General features: G+C 39.6%; 1 protein-coding gene across 1 annotated transcript in view; it reads left to right on the forward strand.

The window, feature by feature from the left end:
- The window catches only part of PTCHD4 (patched domain containing 4), an 87,695-nt gene extending 74,194 nt beyond the window's left edge, over positions 1 to 13,501 (forward strand). Inside the window, exon 3 of the mRNA XM_010584277.1 lies at positions 11,868 to 13,501. Coding sequence (XP_010582579.1) covers positions 11,868 to 13,501 — 1,634 coding nt within the window. The remainder of the gene's footprint in view (positions 1 to 11,867) is intronic.
- The last annotated feature ends 1,665 nt before the right edge of the window (positions 13,502 to 15,166 follow it).

Consider the following 15,166-nt stretch of genomic DNA (forward strand, 5'->3'; position numbering starts at 1 on the left):
AATCCAAACCATAACACTATGCCAGCTACTAGAAAAAAAACTGACTCTATCCCAGCTGAAACCAAGGACACAAGCTCACCACAGAACCAGATCTTCAGCCAGTGTGAAAAGATGGTGCCCCATTAGGCTTTGGGGATGTCTGAGAAATGTCTGAGATCAGACAGACTATATCCCTTTCAAAGGGAGATAAATCCCCACAAAGCTTTGTCCGGGAGGGTTTCCAGCTGTTCAAGCAAGGGGATGTCAGTCGGTCAGATGACTAATTTCACTGGGGAAAGTGAAGGGTGCACTTTTTCCTGCTTATTGCTTGTTATACTCTGGCATCCTGCAGTTCAGAAATTCAGATTGTGCAGACAAATGCGTCTTGTCACTGAAAGGTAAAAGTTTTCCCTTTTCATAACTGGGTCCCACCACTGAAAACATTATACACTTCCCTCATGGATAACTCCAGAAACTTGTCCCACTCTCCTCAAACACTCGTGCGTTCCCTTCATTGGCTCAAACTTACAAATGCACCAGTCATTTTTCAGACACATATTCTTTCACATCTTTTATTTCACCATTTTGTTGCTTTTCTTTGAAGAATCCACAACTGAGCTCTCTCTGCCAGAAAGTAGCAAATGACCAAACTCATTGTTTCTATAATGACTCAAGTATATATTATTTTTTCTGGATGCACACTCGATCAAAGCATTTTCATTTCTTGAGACTTACTAGTACCTTATTCATCTGATTTTCTTTTGGATGTTACTGGATTATCAAATTCAGGTGACAAAGCATTCCGATCAGTGTCACAAATCCATCCTATACTTTTAGCATAAATGACTATATAATAAATTCATTAATAGCTTGATCTAAATTCATTCCCTTGTCTTCTATGTCACTTAAATTCTTATCAATGAATAGCAATTTCCATATGTGCAGTCCTTGTTTACAATGTTCATTAAAAGGCTTAGATGAGAAACAGCAAAAAGCATTTTAATTCATTGCTAAGCACAGCAGAAAACTAAGCAGGATTCCAACTTTATATACAAATTGCAAGCCGTATACATTAGCTGAAATGTAAATCTCACATAATGAGGTGTGCAGCCTGATGACTAATCACATCCATTGGAACATTCTCCTTGTTCAGCTCTGTTTCAATGCATGGGGGGCAGGGGGAGGTTGTTATTTAATATTTCAGTTCCTTCTAACAAGAAGAAGAGGAGCTTCTAGGCATGAAAAACTGTAAAATTTGACCTTAAAATGAACTGTAGCAAACAAACCTTGAATACAAAGTGGTGTCACTACAGTTCAGTTAGGAACACGTTTGCGTCTGGACTAGCAGGTCTTTGGCTCATCTCCAGCGCTCAGCCCTGGGCTGCTACCCAGGGATGCTTATGGTGAAGCTCTGGAAAGTCCTTGTCAATATGAAAGATCCAAAACTGGATAAGATTCAAAATCAGGGCTGCCAAATTCATGTTAGCATTAATTATTCTTAATTCAAATCAAGATCAAGGTCCCATTATGCTGGTCTCTGTGCAAACAGGGATAACAGTGTTTGCCTTGGAGAGTCTGCGAAATGAGAAACAGAAACCGATGAAAGATTGAGGATGTGCCGAAGGGATGTGACATGTAAGTAAATGACCACCATGTGATTTAGGCCAGTTCCCATAGTTGCTTGCTCATGTCTGGGCTTCTTGATGTTGTCTGAGACAACATTTATTTTGAGGTGGATTGGAAAGGGTAGAGAGAGTGAGGGGGGCTGTCAAGGTCTGTGGAGCTGATTAGCTGAAGAGAGTACGTAAAAGAAAGGAGACCAAAAGAGCAAGTGAACCATCACTTTTCATCTGTCTTTCCAACAGATTTGCGTTAATGTAATTTACAGATTGATGTTCCTTAGGATCTGGGAAGGCAATTTAACAGAGAGACTCTGCTATGACCGCTACATCGTTACATCGTTTTCTTCCTCTACAGGCGTATGTTTCTATATAGACTTCCTTCTGCAACTGAAAGATTTAAGAAAACAGGATGGAGACAGAAGATATGATTATTCTCATGTAATTTTAGCACTTTAAAAGTCAGGCTCCTAGGCTAAAAGTCTCAGCTCCCTTTCTAACAGGTGAAAAGAGAGTGACGTTTCATCGGGAGAGTCGTGCAGACAGGTAACCTTAGGCTAAAGTTAACATCTCCTGCTGCAGTCACTGCAGGGAGATCAGCTACCACAGCTATGGCTGTGGTTGAGAAGTTGGTAATATTTTATGGGAGCAGTGTTAGGCTATACTGAGCTCTTCTGAAATGCCATTATACAGCAAACAATAGACAGAATCAAATGTTTGCCTCTCTCCTCACTGCTTTTCGGCCTCAGACACTCACAGGGTTGCTATCTGCCAGGCTCCACTGAAATACCCATGAGGAGACTAACTCTTTTATATGTTGGTCTCATCAGCAATTCCCAGAATTATTTAAAAGGCTTTCAGAAGTGCTTATGCGAGCAGAAATAAATGCAATCACTTGGAGCACACATGAAGGCATCAGTCATAGTCTGTATGTTTAACAGAAGTGCCCCGTGATGCACTGTTACTTTTTTAATGGGGTTCACGTTGTAATGGGGATACACCAAAACTTGGGAGCTGGAAGTCACTGACATGCTCAGGCCTGCAAATTGGTCATAGGCTGGCAGAAAGATTTTTAAGGAAATTGAAATAGCTATTAAGCATAACTGACTTCATTTATGAAATTTGTGATAGCTTCAAGTGTATTTGCTGTGTTTGTGGAAAGTGCTAAAATCTAGCAATACCAAAGTCCCTTGTGTAGTACTGGAGATTTCCCTGAGGTCCTTGTCACTAAAGGTACATGGTTCAACTGGCTGAGGTTTCACTGCACTTGGTTAAACACACCTGCTATAAAACCTACCTCTGTATATTAGCCAATTTATTATGAGAGGGACCTGTTACTTAAAAGAACAATTCTGCCCTGCATACTTTTCAAGATGGAAAGGCACAGCAGGATGTAAACCTCTCTGTCAGCATGTCTGCATAAATCCGATTAGAGAAAAAAATGTGTATGCCATGGCATCACAAGGAGAATGCACCTAGAAATGATTTAATTTCTCTGTTTAGATGCTTTTTAATATCACAAAATGCCATGTATCAAATGAGATAAAGAATCACATGTTCTGTGAAAACAAAAATTCTGCAGGTGATTCACCAGCAGATCTTGGCTGGAATTTATGTATTTGTTGCTGTAAGCTCAGTGACATTTAGAAGATGTAAATACTGTAATATCACTGATAACCCCTATAGCTCAAGGAAATTCCTCCCTTTGGATAATGCTAGTCAGCAGTGTATCGCTTCCACCGTAGACCCTCTGTCCCCAAAGTCTGAACCATCCCAGGCATCCTACTGGCAGGATGAGGTCCTACTTCACTTCTTGTACTGGTTCTGGAGAAAGAGTAAACCACTAACCACGTTGAGAGTGATTTAGTCCCTCATCTGCCTCTTCAGACTGCCTTGGTTACTCTAGTTACCACTAAAACAGCACAATAGCTAAGGGAAAACTAAATAAAGAAGAAAAGGTCCGCAATCCAACTATATGAACAATTCAATTACAATCATTTTAAAGGTACATAAAGAGATAGAAAATTAAAACCATTCTTTTCCTACCTATATTTTAGGTTTTAAAAAATATACTCTATCTTCTCTTTATCCTTAATCAAGCTGGGAAGTTGTATACTTGGCCTTGTGGTCAAGGCCCACCTCTTGCCCGGACGCATTGTGCTGAGATTTACCTTTTTGGAACAGGATCTCCATTAAGGTACACATTTCCTCATATATCCTAATGCTACCTAAGGTATCACCAAGCTTCAAATCCTCTTTGCCTTCTGCATTAAAGACCCCAAGGATTTACTGACTCTTCATAAAGAAGTAGTTTAATCATTCTTTCTATTCCTTCTTCCCTTCTGAAATGGGGATGGTCCTTAGTGACTGTGATTAATTTGCTTAATCTCTGTGCTTTAGTTTTCTAAATGTAAGTGGGGATACTAATATTAGTGATTAAGCAGAAGAACAAATGCATCCTACATTGCACTGTGTTGAGATGCAAAGTTCTTCCTCTGTAAAAAAATGATTGTGTGAGCCTAAACTATCTAAAATGGGGGTGTATTTTCAAACCAATAGACCTGGATAAGTTCATAGTTTCATAAATCTTAAGGTCAGAAGAGAATATTAGATCACAGCCTCACTTTCTAAGTACCACACACTGTTAAGTTTCACCTAAATAAACTGTATTGTCTCAAAACGTTTAATTAGACAGACAATAGGTCATGTCAATATGCTACTAATAGCCATGGCCCCTGCTATCATGGGACATTGATCAGATTAAAAAACCCCCAGTTTTTCCAGGAGATGAATTAGCCTCTCTAGTGCTAAAGAAGAAAAAAAAATCTCCCTTTTTGCCTATTCCTAGGGGAAAAAACCTGTGATTTCCCCCCCTCAAGAAGTTATAGGTTGTTTTTCTAGATAAAATAACGGAAAGGTTATTTCCAGTAGACTCACAGCAAGGTATTTTAATGTAAAAATATACTTAGCATCCACCACTATGATTTAAAACAAAGCTGTCCTTGCATCCAGTGTATACATGGCAAGATTACAGGTGTGGTTGTTAATGAAAATTGAATATAATACTTGGGTTTCTTAGTGCAGAAATGGTGAGTAAAGCTGTGCTATGGCACTTACTTCTAAGACTTTTTTTTATTTGAAATATAGCATAGACAAAACCGCTATCACCACATTGACTGCTATCACATATAGCAGCAAACCTTCTTCTTTATGTCTTGACCCCAAAAAGTACACTCATGTTGGTCTTCTTAGAAAGTACCCTGGTGGTACCCAGCCCCTCCCTCCAGCAGTGCCTAGTGATTTCAGACTGGGGTCTCAGTGGATATTATGCTGAGTGACAAATGCAGCTCAAATTCCTATCCCAAGAAGTTGATGGGTCGTGGCAGAAGCAACAGATAAATGCTGAAGAGGCATGCTTTGGTTAAGACAATACAGAAGGCAGACTGGTTGCCATGCTTAAGTATTCCTATATCTGTTTAAGTCAAAGTTAGGTATGATGGTACAAAAGTAAGACACCTCAGGAATCTGTATAGAATCCACCTCACAGCACTAAGGCAGGATGTACCTAGCACCTCCACTAACTTTTCTTAATCTAACCTTTAGACTTGCAATGAAGAAGACTTTATGACCTCCTTAGATAGTGTGTTCCAGTGTTTAATGAACCTTAGAGGAAGAAAGCTTTGGGTTTTGTAACATAAATGTTTTTTCTGCAAATCAAACCAATGATTCCTTGGGCCCACCAGCAGAAATGAGAAAGAATTGATTGTTGTCCTCTTCATAATAACTTTTTTCATGTTGAATGTTATTGGGTCCCCATTGACATTCCAGTCTATAGGAGCAAAAAAGCCAACAGACTGAGTTTTTCTTTGTGCTTTTCATATTTCATAAACAGGTTATTGTTTGTTAGTTTTATTCCCCAAGGCATTCACCTTAATTTTTCCAAATTTTATTTAAATGTCCCTGCCTGCAGAGGGGCTGGAACTAGATGATCTTTAAAAGTCCCTTCCAACCCCAACCATTCTATGACTCTATGAAAATATCATGCCCCATTTCAAAACAGTGGTCCAGTTTATGACTCCATCATACTAGAGTAAGCAAAATTATTGCCTCCAAATGTTTATTATTACTGTTAATTCAGCTTTTTGTGTGTTGTAACAGAATATTTTTTACTTTTTCCCTTTGAAATTCCCCATATCTTCTAAACAATCTTCTGTCTCACTTCTCCTTCACCTGTTATTCCTTATTATGCATTTCTTTCATTTGATTTCCTAACACAAAGTGCCTTGCATCTATCTTCATTAAATTTCATCTTACTGATTTCTGACCACTTCTCCAAGCTTAAAGTCTTGCTCTACAAAGGGTTTGAACTCCTCCATAGTTTAGCCTCACACACAAATTCCATAAGCGTCCATATCATTAATGGAAAAAATCAGAAAGAACCAGGCCCAAGATGGATCTTTGATGCAATCTCTCTGATGCAATGTCCCTGTGAAAATTGATAGATCATTGGAAACAACTCTATATGTGCACACTTTCAATCAGTTGAATACATATTTCCCATTGTTTTCCTCTAGACAGTATTCCCTTAATTTGCTTGTCAGAATACTAAATACAATAGTATTTAAAAACTTGCTAAGTCCAGTAGAAAGATGTTAAAAGCCTTACTGAGAAAGACAGCCTGTCTCCTTCTCCTTCTTTCCATTAGGCTAGTTACTTTTCAAAGCAAGAAATTAGGTTGACTTGAGATTATTTGGTTTTGATAAATCTGTATCAGGCTTTTCTGATCACCTTCCTATCCTCTCAGTGATGGTAAATTGGTTTGCAATTGCTTATTCTATGATCTTTTGAGATATGAACTAAGCTGATGGGCGTTAAGTTCTGCAGGTCATCTTCCTTCTCCTTTTTGAAGATAGATACTATGCTTGTTCTCTCTGTTCTTCTTGGACCATCCCATCTACATTCATGCTCTAAGGTGACTGCTAATAGTTCAGAAATTGCTTTGGCTTAGCTTTTAATTGATTCATTTCTTCAGGCTCTTCCAGCTTGAATAAATTTAACTGAATCAAGTGGTCTTTAATCTGTTATTTCACTATTCTCATTTCTATCCCTACCTTCTTCTAACTTATTTTAAATATCTGCTCATAATTAACCTTTTATTTTGAAATTTGAGGAAGAAAAAGCATTATATATTTCCACGTTCTCTGCAGCCTCCCTTATTTGCTCTCCTGACCTAACATGTAATGGAATAAAAATTTCTGTTGTCTCCTTTCTGCTTAAGTAGTCATAGGCCATTGCCTGTCTGGCAAATAAAAAGTTGCTGTACTTCATTCATGTCATGTTAGTACCTGAGAAACTTGGCAGTTTTGACCCAGAGCTAAAGACCCTGTGAACCTTCCTAGAACTGCTCAGTGAACTTAACTCCACTCTCAATGTTGTCAGTGACATTAGCGATGAAGCTGAAGGAACAGAATTTTACAGAGTGACTGTGGTGCCTGAATCATCAGAAATGTCAGAGAACGTTCAGAAAAAAATGGATTTGTATCCTTCTTGGGAAAGGGGAATAGACCTGCTTATTTGGGGAGAACAACAGAGGCTGACTGGAAAAAATGTTATCAGAGTAATGATGTGGGAAAACCAGTCAGGCAAAGATTTATTCTTGTGGCAGCAAGGGAATTACTGCACTGTATTCCCCAGTTCCTGTATTTATGTGATAGAGCTGACGTTATCTGTAAAAGGGGGATAAATGGAAATTTTACGTTTGTGTAATAATAATCAACTTAAGAAAATCAGTGCCAATTTTCATCCTCAAAGAAGTTACAAATGTCAATATTTTATTACCTTAAGATGTTACTAGTTCTATTAGAAAAAAAAAGTCTAGACCTTAATTACAGTATTTTAATTTTCAGTATTAGTTTATACTCTTGGGTAGTCTTTGCATACACATGTTTCACAATAAACCCCCTTTCTATTAGTCATTACGTACCTACCCTAAGATTAAATGCACCCAGGTACTCATCACTGAGAATGTGATACACTAAAATTTATTAAATTAATAACAAAAACCCATGGCAAATATGCAACTGTGAACATAACATTGCAGGTGGGCAGATAAGTGACATTTTGGAATAAGCAGAGAAAAGTCAATATTGCTGTAAATTGTTGATAGAGCTGGTAGAGCATTGCTTCACCTAAGGCTTCTTTGGAAAGTGATAATCCATCACAACTTAAACCGTTTCTGCGAAAGGACTTCTTTTAATAAATTTCCAATTTAACTACATTACAATGATCAGCACTATTGTTTTAACATTTTCAAAATCTTTTATTTTTTGTTTGATTTTGCCAATCACATTTAGCTCTGATTCCTAACAAGAGACTCCCACATTTATTCTTTCCATACATTTGCATGTATAACATGCTGCAAATAATGGCCCCATTTCAGTTACATCTAGAAGAGGGATAAAGATCTCAGAGACTACTGCAATCCTAGAAGCTTTGTGAAAACTGATGTCTAGAAAGAGGAAAAAAGTCCCAGATTAGTACTTCCTAGAGGAGGTAGAAGGCAGAATTCAGCTATTTTATATTTTATTGGTAACATCCAGATGGCAAATTAGCACATTCATCTTGGACAGCCAGCAAGGAGCACACACCCAGCTGTGGACATGTGGTCGATGAGATGTGTCAGAAGGGTGAAGGATGCTGGGATTATTCAGATGGGAGATCCCAGGAACAAAGGACACATGCATAGAAAAAGTTTTATTAAAGATGCTGTTCATGGACCAACAGGTTTACATTTTGCTTAGTTCAGCCATAAAGTTTTACTGGCTGAGAGTTTGAAACAAACAAAGGCAAGTCCTTCCTTCATTCAGCAAGTATGAAGTTATAAAGATTCTGGTAGCAGGAGGCTGTGGTGGCCAAAAGTATGCATCCATTTAGAAATGGATTAGACAAACGAATAAAGGTCCCTCAATGCCTCCAAACATGACGTTGCAAATGTAGCCTCTCGTTTTGGCAGGCCTCTTGGCTGAATGCAAAAATCTCAGAGGCTGAAATAGGAAAGAATTACCCTGTGTGACCTGTTTCCAACATCCTTTTCTTGAAAATCTATCCCTGCACTTTGTCCAGTCAACTAGAGATAGAGCAATCCTTGGTTTGACCCAATGTGGCTACTGTCATGTTGTTAAAGGCAGAAGAGAGAAGGTAGAGAGGAAAGATGTTCTCCAAGTCTCATCTGGACTCTAAATTAGTGTTTCCAATTGTGAGGTCTGTAGACCAAGGATTGCCTTTGTCTTAGATCACAGCAGGGTACCTGGGAGAGTGGGGGGAAGAGAGGAAACTGAGGTAGAAAACAGCATCTCGACTCAGTGTGATCACTCTGTCCTCAGTGGAACAGTCTTGACGGGATGGGGAGATGGAAGGAATGACACCAGCAATAGGAGCAGAAATCCTGTGCTTTTACTTATCTCTTCAGCCTTCCCATAAGAGAAGAAAACAAAAAGAGAGAGAGAGAAAGAAGAGGGGTGCCTAAAGCTGGAAGAGAAGGGGCAAGAATGAGGTGAGGAGCTGGTTCGGAAAGAGAGGTGTTATGGACATATGGGAAATTAACAAGTTGTAAGTGGTAAAGTCATACATTAAAGAGACCTTTGTCAGAAATGTCTGGAAAAGAACCATCCAAAATCAGTCGGTGGATGGAGAAGGGGTGAGCACAGATATCTGAGGGAGATCATTGTGCTCTGCTGTCCCCACAAGAGAATGAAACCCACTCACTGAGGTGCTGGAGCGTGTCCAGAGAAGGGCAACGAAGCTGGTGAAGGGTCCAGAGCACAAGTCTTATGAGGAGCGGCTGAGGGAACTGGGGCTGTTCAGCCTGGAGAAAAGGAGGCTGAGGGGAGACCTGATCGCTCTCTACAACTACCTGAAAGGAGGTTGTAGCCAGGTGGGGGTCGGTCTCTTCTCCCAAGTAACAAGTGACAGGACGAGAGGAGGTGGCCCCAAGTTGCACCAGGGGAGGTTTAGATTGGATATTAGGAAAACTTTCTTCACCGAAAAGTGTTGTCAAGCACTGGAAGAGGCTGCCCAGGGAAGTGGTGGAGTCGCCATCCCTAGAGGGATTTAAAAGACACGTAGATGTGGCACTTAGGGCCATGGTTTAGTGGTGGCCTTAGCAGTGCTAGGTTAACGGTTGGACTCGATGATCTTAAGGGTCTTTTCCAACCTAAATGTTTCTATGATTCCCATAACATTAAATTAAGCCATACCAGGACATGGGCACTAGAAGTGGTAACCAGCCAGCCTGGTCCACACCCTGCAGGGTACTTTACACGCTTGTTTTAAGCATAATATAAAATTTCATCTGAGTCATGGGATTCTGCAGCTCTACTGAGCCCAAGGAGCCAATTCTTTCTGCTTGATGGTCCAAAAGTGACAGTGTGCAAGACAGCTGAGCCTTTCGAATTTGAACAGACTCACCCTAAACTTACCAGGGAATTCAAGGTCCTTCCTGAACCAAGATGCTGATTCACAAGAGAGCAGCATTTCCATACAGGCTTTTTGCTCACTGCAAGAATTCTGTAATACTGTATATTCATCTTTCACTGGGGACACAGATTTGCACTAAAACAGGTAACATTCCCAGAACTTGACAGTTTATGCTGTAATTTTCCCTGTCTAGAATGGTTGTCAGGAGTCTGCTTTGGGCAACATAAGCAGCTATATGAATCTAAACAATTTAAATCAAAAGACAAACTCAACAGACTTTTTGTTGCCTATTACACACTTGATTATTTGCAAATGTCCTGTTGTCATATTTCTGGTTTTGTTACAAGAAAATTACCTTTGTGTATGCTTTGTTGCATGCAATTCTGCTGCTGCAGAGAGTGAAGGCACACAAACAGAGGCAGGAGCATCTGCAATCTGCTTCTACTTCTTTCTCTGCTCAGCAGTGTGTTTCCTTACACTGTCCAGAATTTTGTCAGGGCTTGATATAAAGTGCACAGAACTTTCCACTTTCTCATCCAAACCTAAATACGTGTTTTTAATTTTTGACCAAAATTTTTATTCAAAGCCAAATCCTTTTGGCTTTGTTTTTTAATGTTAGTTTTTATATTTCCCCCCAAACTGAAATTCTCTAATGGGAAATAAAAGAATATGGGGTGTATACACAGATATATATTCAATGTATAAATTATATGAAAATGTATACGTAAGGAATAACTTTTACTAGTTAAACCTTTTCCAGTAAGATTAGCTTCAACTTTACCATTCTGTCCCAAAGTTTAATAGCTGGAGACCTCCTGGACTGTGACTGTGATGAGTAAAATGAAAGTAAGTCTGTATCAAGCTTAAATTTCTTAAAAAATTATACCCCTAAAATACTTCTCAGGACAGAATACAAAGTAAGAACCTGTCATGGAGCACTGACCACGTCTGACTCTTTTCTGAATGTTCTCTCAGATGAGCTGAGGAGTTCCTTCTCATCAGGAGGAACTCTGGATAGCTGAGAGAGAGAAAGAGGGACATAGGGAGACATAATCATGAAAAAAAACCCCATACCTTTTCTAGACAATTAATGCGGACCAATGATTAAGCCATTACTGTACTCTCCATCATTACCACCAGCATGTCAAATTTCACATAGTGTGGAAACTTGTGTACTATCACTGAGAAGTTCCAGTTTCACTCAGTAGGTAGAGAACCATCATACAAATTATTCTGGTTATTTGTACTTAATGGCAGTGTATTTTTTTCCTTTGTTCAGCATGAATAACCAAGATGTCCCTTTCTTGGTGACACCCATTTCTCAAATAAAGCCTTTAATTTATACTCTGTGGAAGAAAATGTTGTTACTTGCATTTTTAAGTGTTTCAAACTGAATCCTTGAAAGGTGTAGTAGGACGCCACAAGGAACTTCAAGAATGAACCCCAGACTTGAACTAAACTTCATGTTCTCCTTTGCTCTACATCTGCAGTCCATTTGGGAACTAATTCAATGCCCATTAAATTCAATGAGTGTCTTTTAAAGAGTATTTCATCATTTCATTTCTGAGCATGGAGAGTCTCAGAATATCAGGCTGTTAATTTAAGCACCTGCATATGAATTCTGGTATCTAGTTTTAGGCAGATACTTCACAATTTTCCAGTTGTTCAACTGGTGAAAAAATCATAACAAAACTTAGCTGGCAAAATTTTTGACTACTGGAGGATGAAAAACCTGGAGGATGATGGGACCCCCTTTATTTATGCACATGTATACACTTTGTTTTCTCATTTCAGGTCATGGAACCAAAGGAGTGTTTGAACTTCTTTCAGGATGGCGTCGAACCAGAGAGAATCTGCCATTCAAGGACAGAGTAGCAGATGCCTATTCAGATGTCATGGTCTCCTACACAATGACAAGCTCCTTGTATTTCATAGCCTTTGGCATGGGTGCAAGCCCTTTCACCAACATTGAAGCTGTAAAAGTCTTTTGCCAGAACATGTGTGTCTCCATCCTGTTGAACTACTTCTATATCTTCTCCTTCTTTGGCTCCTGCCTGGTCTTTGCTGGCCAGTTGGAGCAGAACCGTTATCACAGCATCTTCTGCTGTAAAATCCCTTCAGCCGAGTACCTGGACCGGAAACCTGTGTGGTTCCAGACCATGATGAACGATGGCCATCAGCATACTTCTCATCATGAGACCAACCCGTACCAGCATCACTTTATCCAGCATTTCCTCCGAGAGCATTACAATGAGTGGATTACCAACATCTATGTCAAGCCATTTGTGGTGATACTCTATCTCATCTATGCCTCTTTCTCCTTTATGGGGTGCTTACAGATTAATGACGGAGCCAACATTATCAACCTTCTTGCCAGCGAGTCTCCAAGCGTCTCCTATGCCCTCATACAGCAAAAGTATTTCAGCAACTACAGCCCGGTGATAGGCTTCTACATTTACGAACCTCTGGAGTACTGGAATGGTACTGTGCAAGAAGACCTAAAAACACTAAGCCAGGGGTTCAATACAGTTTCCTGGATTGAACAATATTACCAGTACCTTCGAGTGGGTAACATCAGTGCAACCAACAAAAGTGACTTTATCAGCATCCTCCAGAGCTCCTTTTTAAAAAAGCCAGAATTCCAGCACTTCAAAAATGACATCATTTTCTCCAAAGCTGGAGATGAGAACAACATAATTGCTTCTCGTTTGTACCTGGTGGCCAGGACTAGTGAAAACACACAGAGGGAGGCGGTAGAATTGTTGGAGAAGCTGAGGCCACTCTCTCTTATACAGAGCATCAAGTTCATTGTGTTCAATCCTACATTTGTCTTCATGGACCACTATGGTTTATCAGTAACTATGCCTGTCCTGATTTCTGGTTTTGGCATCCTGCTGGTGTTAATACTGACCTTTTTCCTGGTTATTCATCCTCTGGGAAATTTCTGGTTAATTCTCAGTGTCACCTCAATAGAGCTGGGTGTCCTTGGCTTGATGACCTTATGGAATGTAGACATGGATTGCATTTCTATACTGTGCCTTATCTACACTTTGAATTTTGCCATAGATCACTGTGCACCCCTGCTTTATACATTTGTACTAGCTACAGAGCACACCCGAACTCAGTGTATAAAGAACTCCCTCCAAGAGCATGGGACAGCCATTTTGCAGAACGTTTCTTCTTTTCTTATTGGGTTGATCCCCCTTCTCTTTGTGCCTTCATACTTGACCTTCACACTGTTCAAATGCTTGCTGCTTGCCGGCAGTTGCACACTTCTGCACTGTTTTGTTATTTTGCCTGTCTTTCTAACCTTTTTCCCACCTTCCAAAAAGCACCACAAGAAAAAGAAACGGGCCAAAAGGAAGGAACGAGAAGAGATTGAATGCATAGAGATTCAGGAGAATCCTGATCATGTTACAGCAGTCTGAAAGGCTTAGAAAAAATAGTATATTCTCTTTTTAAAAAAGCGTTGCACAGAGATGCAGGGAAAATAGAGCAAAGATCTCAGCTGCTTGTGCTGGCCAGGTCTGACAAGGCAAAGGAAGATCAAGAAGGGGTATTCATGACACATCAAGGTGCAAACTTTTTTTAACAAAAATAATGAAAGTAAAAATAATCTCAAATGTTTCCTTTGAATCCTCATTCTCCACCAGGGAAGAGTCTGTTGGCCATTAAGTGTTCCTGAATCTCAAACTGTAGCTCTGATGGGAATTGCCTGATCTGACATATGTAGGACCGAAGCAAAGGTGAAAAAAAGAGTTACCGTTAAGTAAACAGTAGGGAAAAAGGCAGATTTGTTTGGTAAAATCGTCCATGGAAAAGAAAAAGAACAACAGCATTTCAAATGAGAAAAGGGAACAAGACCAAGAGAGATTAAAAAATGCCATGGTATTTTTTTCTTATTTTCTTGAGCAAGTTGGTTAAGATGAAACTTATGCACTTGGGAAGTAGATGTTAAAAACAATCTAAGCCAAAGTACTTCCCAGTTCTAGTGTACCGTGTGTATCTGTAACACCACAATTAGAGTTTTATTGTGAATATGGATGGCAAAGCTATACGGCTAGGGGATAGATGTACTGTTCATATAGGAGAAGAAATAATCATAGCCATTTGGAAATTTAACATTTAGTTTCTTTACATGTGACACATGACCTTTATCCCAAGAGGTCACAGCTGGTAGTTAATACCGTACACACATTTTGGTATTTCTGAGTTGTGAAATTCCCCTTGAACGAACAGATCTCACAAAACTAGCCCAGGCCATTACCACTGCAGCAGTATTTGCAGTTCCTGCAGTGTAACACTTCTGAATTCTAAATTCTGTGTTGACATTAAATACTGAATATTAATCAAGCAGGCGCTTTAAACGTAATGATGGATTGCATATCACAGGCATAATGTGATCGTGTAACAGCTGAGTCGGCTCTGGAGCACCTGCACAGTATTATCATTATATATCTGGTCCAACGGATGAAGGGATAGGTTTGCTGGTCCCTGCAATATGCTGCAGGAAGTGGGATTTTCCCCTTCTTTAAGCAAAACGTCAGTCAAATACTTGCCACACACACACAAAAGACCTTGTTAAGGTTTGCACGGGGCTGAATTAACCCCTAGTTGTAAGAAGACAGATCGGTCCCCTGTGGGAAGGGGAGGGGAGGGTGAAATGTCTTTATTATTATTATTATTCCTAAATATTTGAGTGTTGATGTCTGCAACATAAAGCTTTGTTATGGCAGTTGAAATTTCACAGGAGAGTGCAGTAAATCCGCAGTTACTATGTGACACTAGAAATTGTACTGTAAAGAACTATGAATGACTTTCTCTGCTTTGTAAACTATACAGCTTAGTAGCCCAAGAGAAGGGATGAAAACAGATCTAGCCATTTCAGTTTGCTCTTGGCCCAGTTCTGCACTGGAGCTTGCCATGTCCATCTCCCCTTTCAGTATTTTAAAAGGGCTTGCTTTCTACTCTCTGGAATATTGTATAGCATCACCTACATGAGCAATGTCTTCCTGAATATATAGTATCCATGAGGACACTATGTAAAGATATCACTACATGGAGTGTTTATGTCTACTTTGTTTTACTTGTGG

This window comes from Haliaeetus leucocephalus, unplaced genomic scaffold (genome assembly GCF_000737465.1).
Source record: "Haliaeetus leucocephalus isolate CR32 unplaced genomic scaffold, Haliaeetus_leucocephalus-4.0 Scaffold964, whole genome shotgun sequence".
Classification (NCBI taxonomy): Eukaryota; Metazoa; Chordata; class Aves; order Accipitriformes; family Accipitridae; genus Haliaeetus; species Haliaeetus leucocephalus.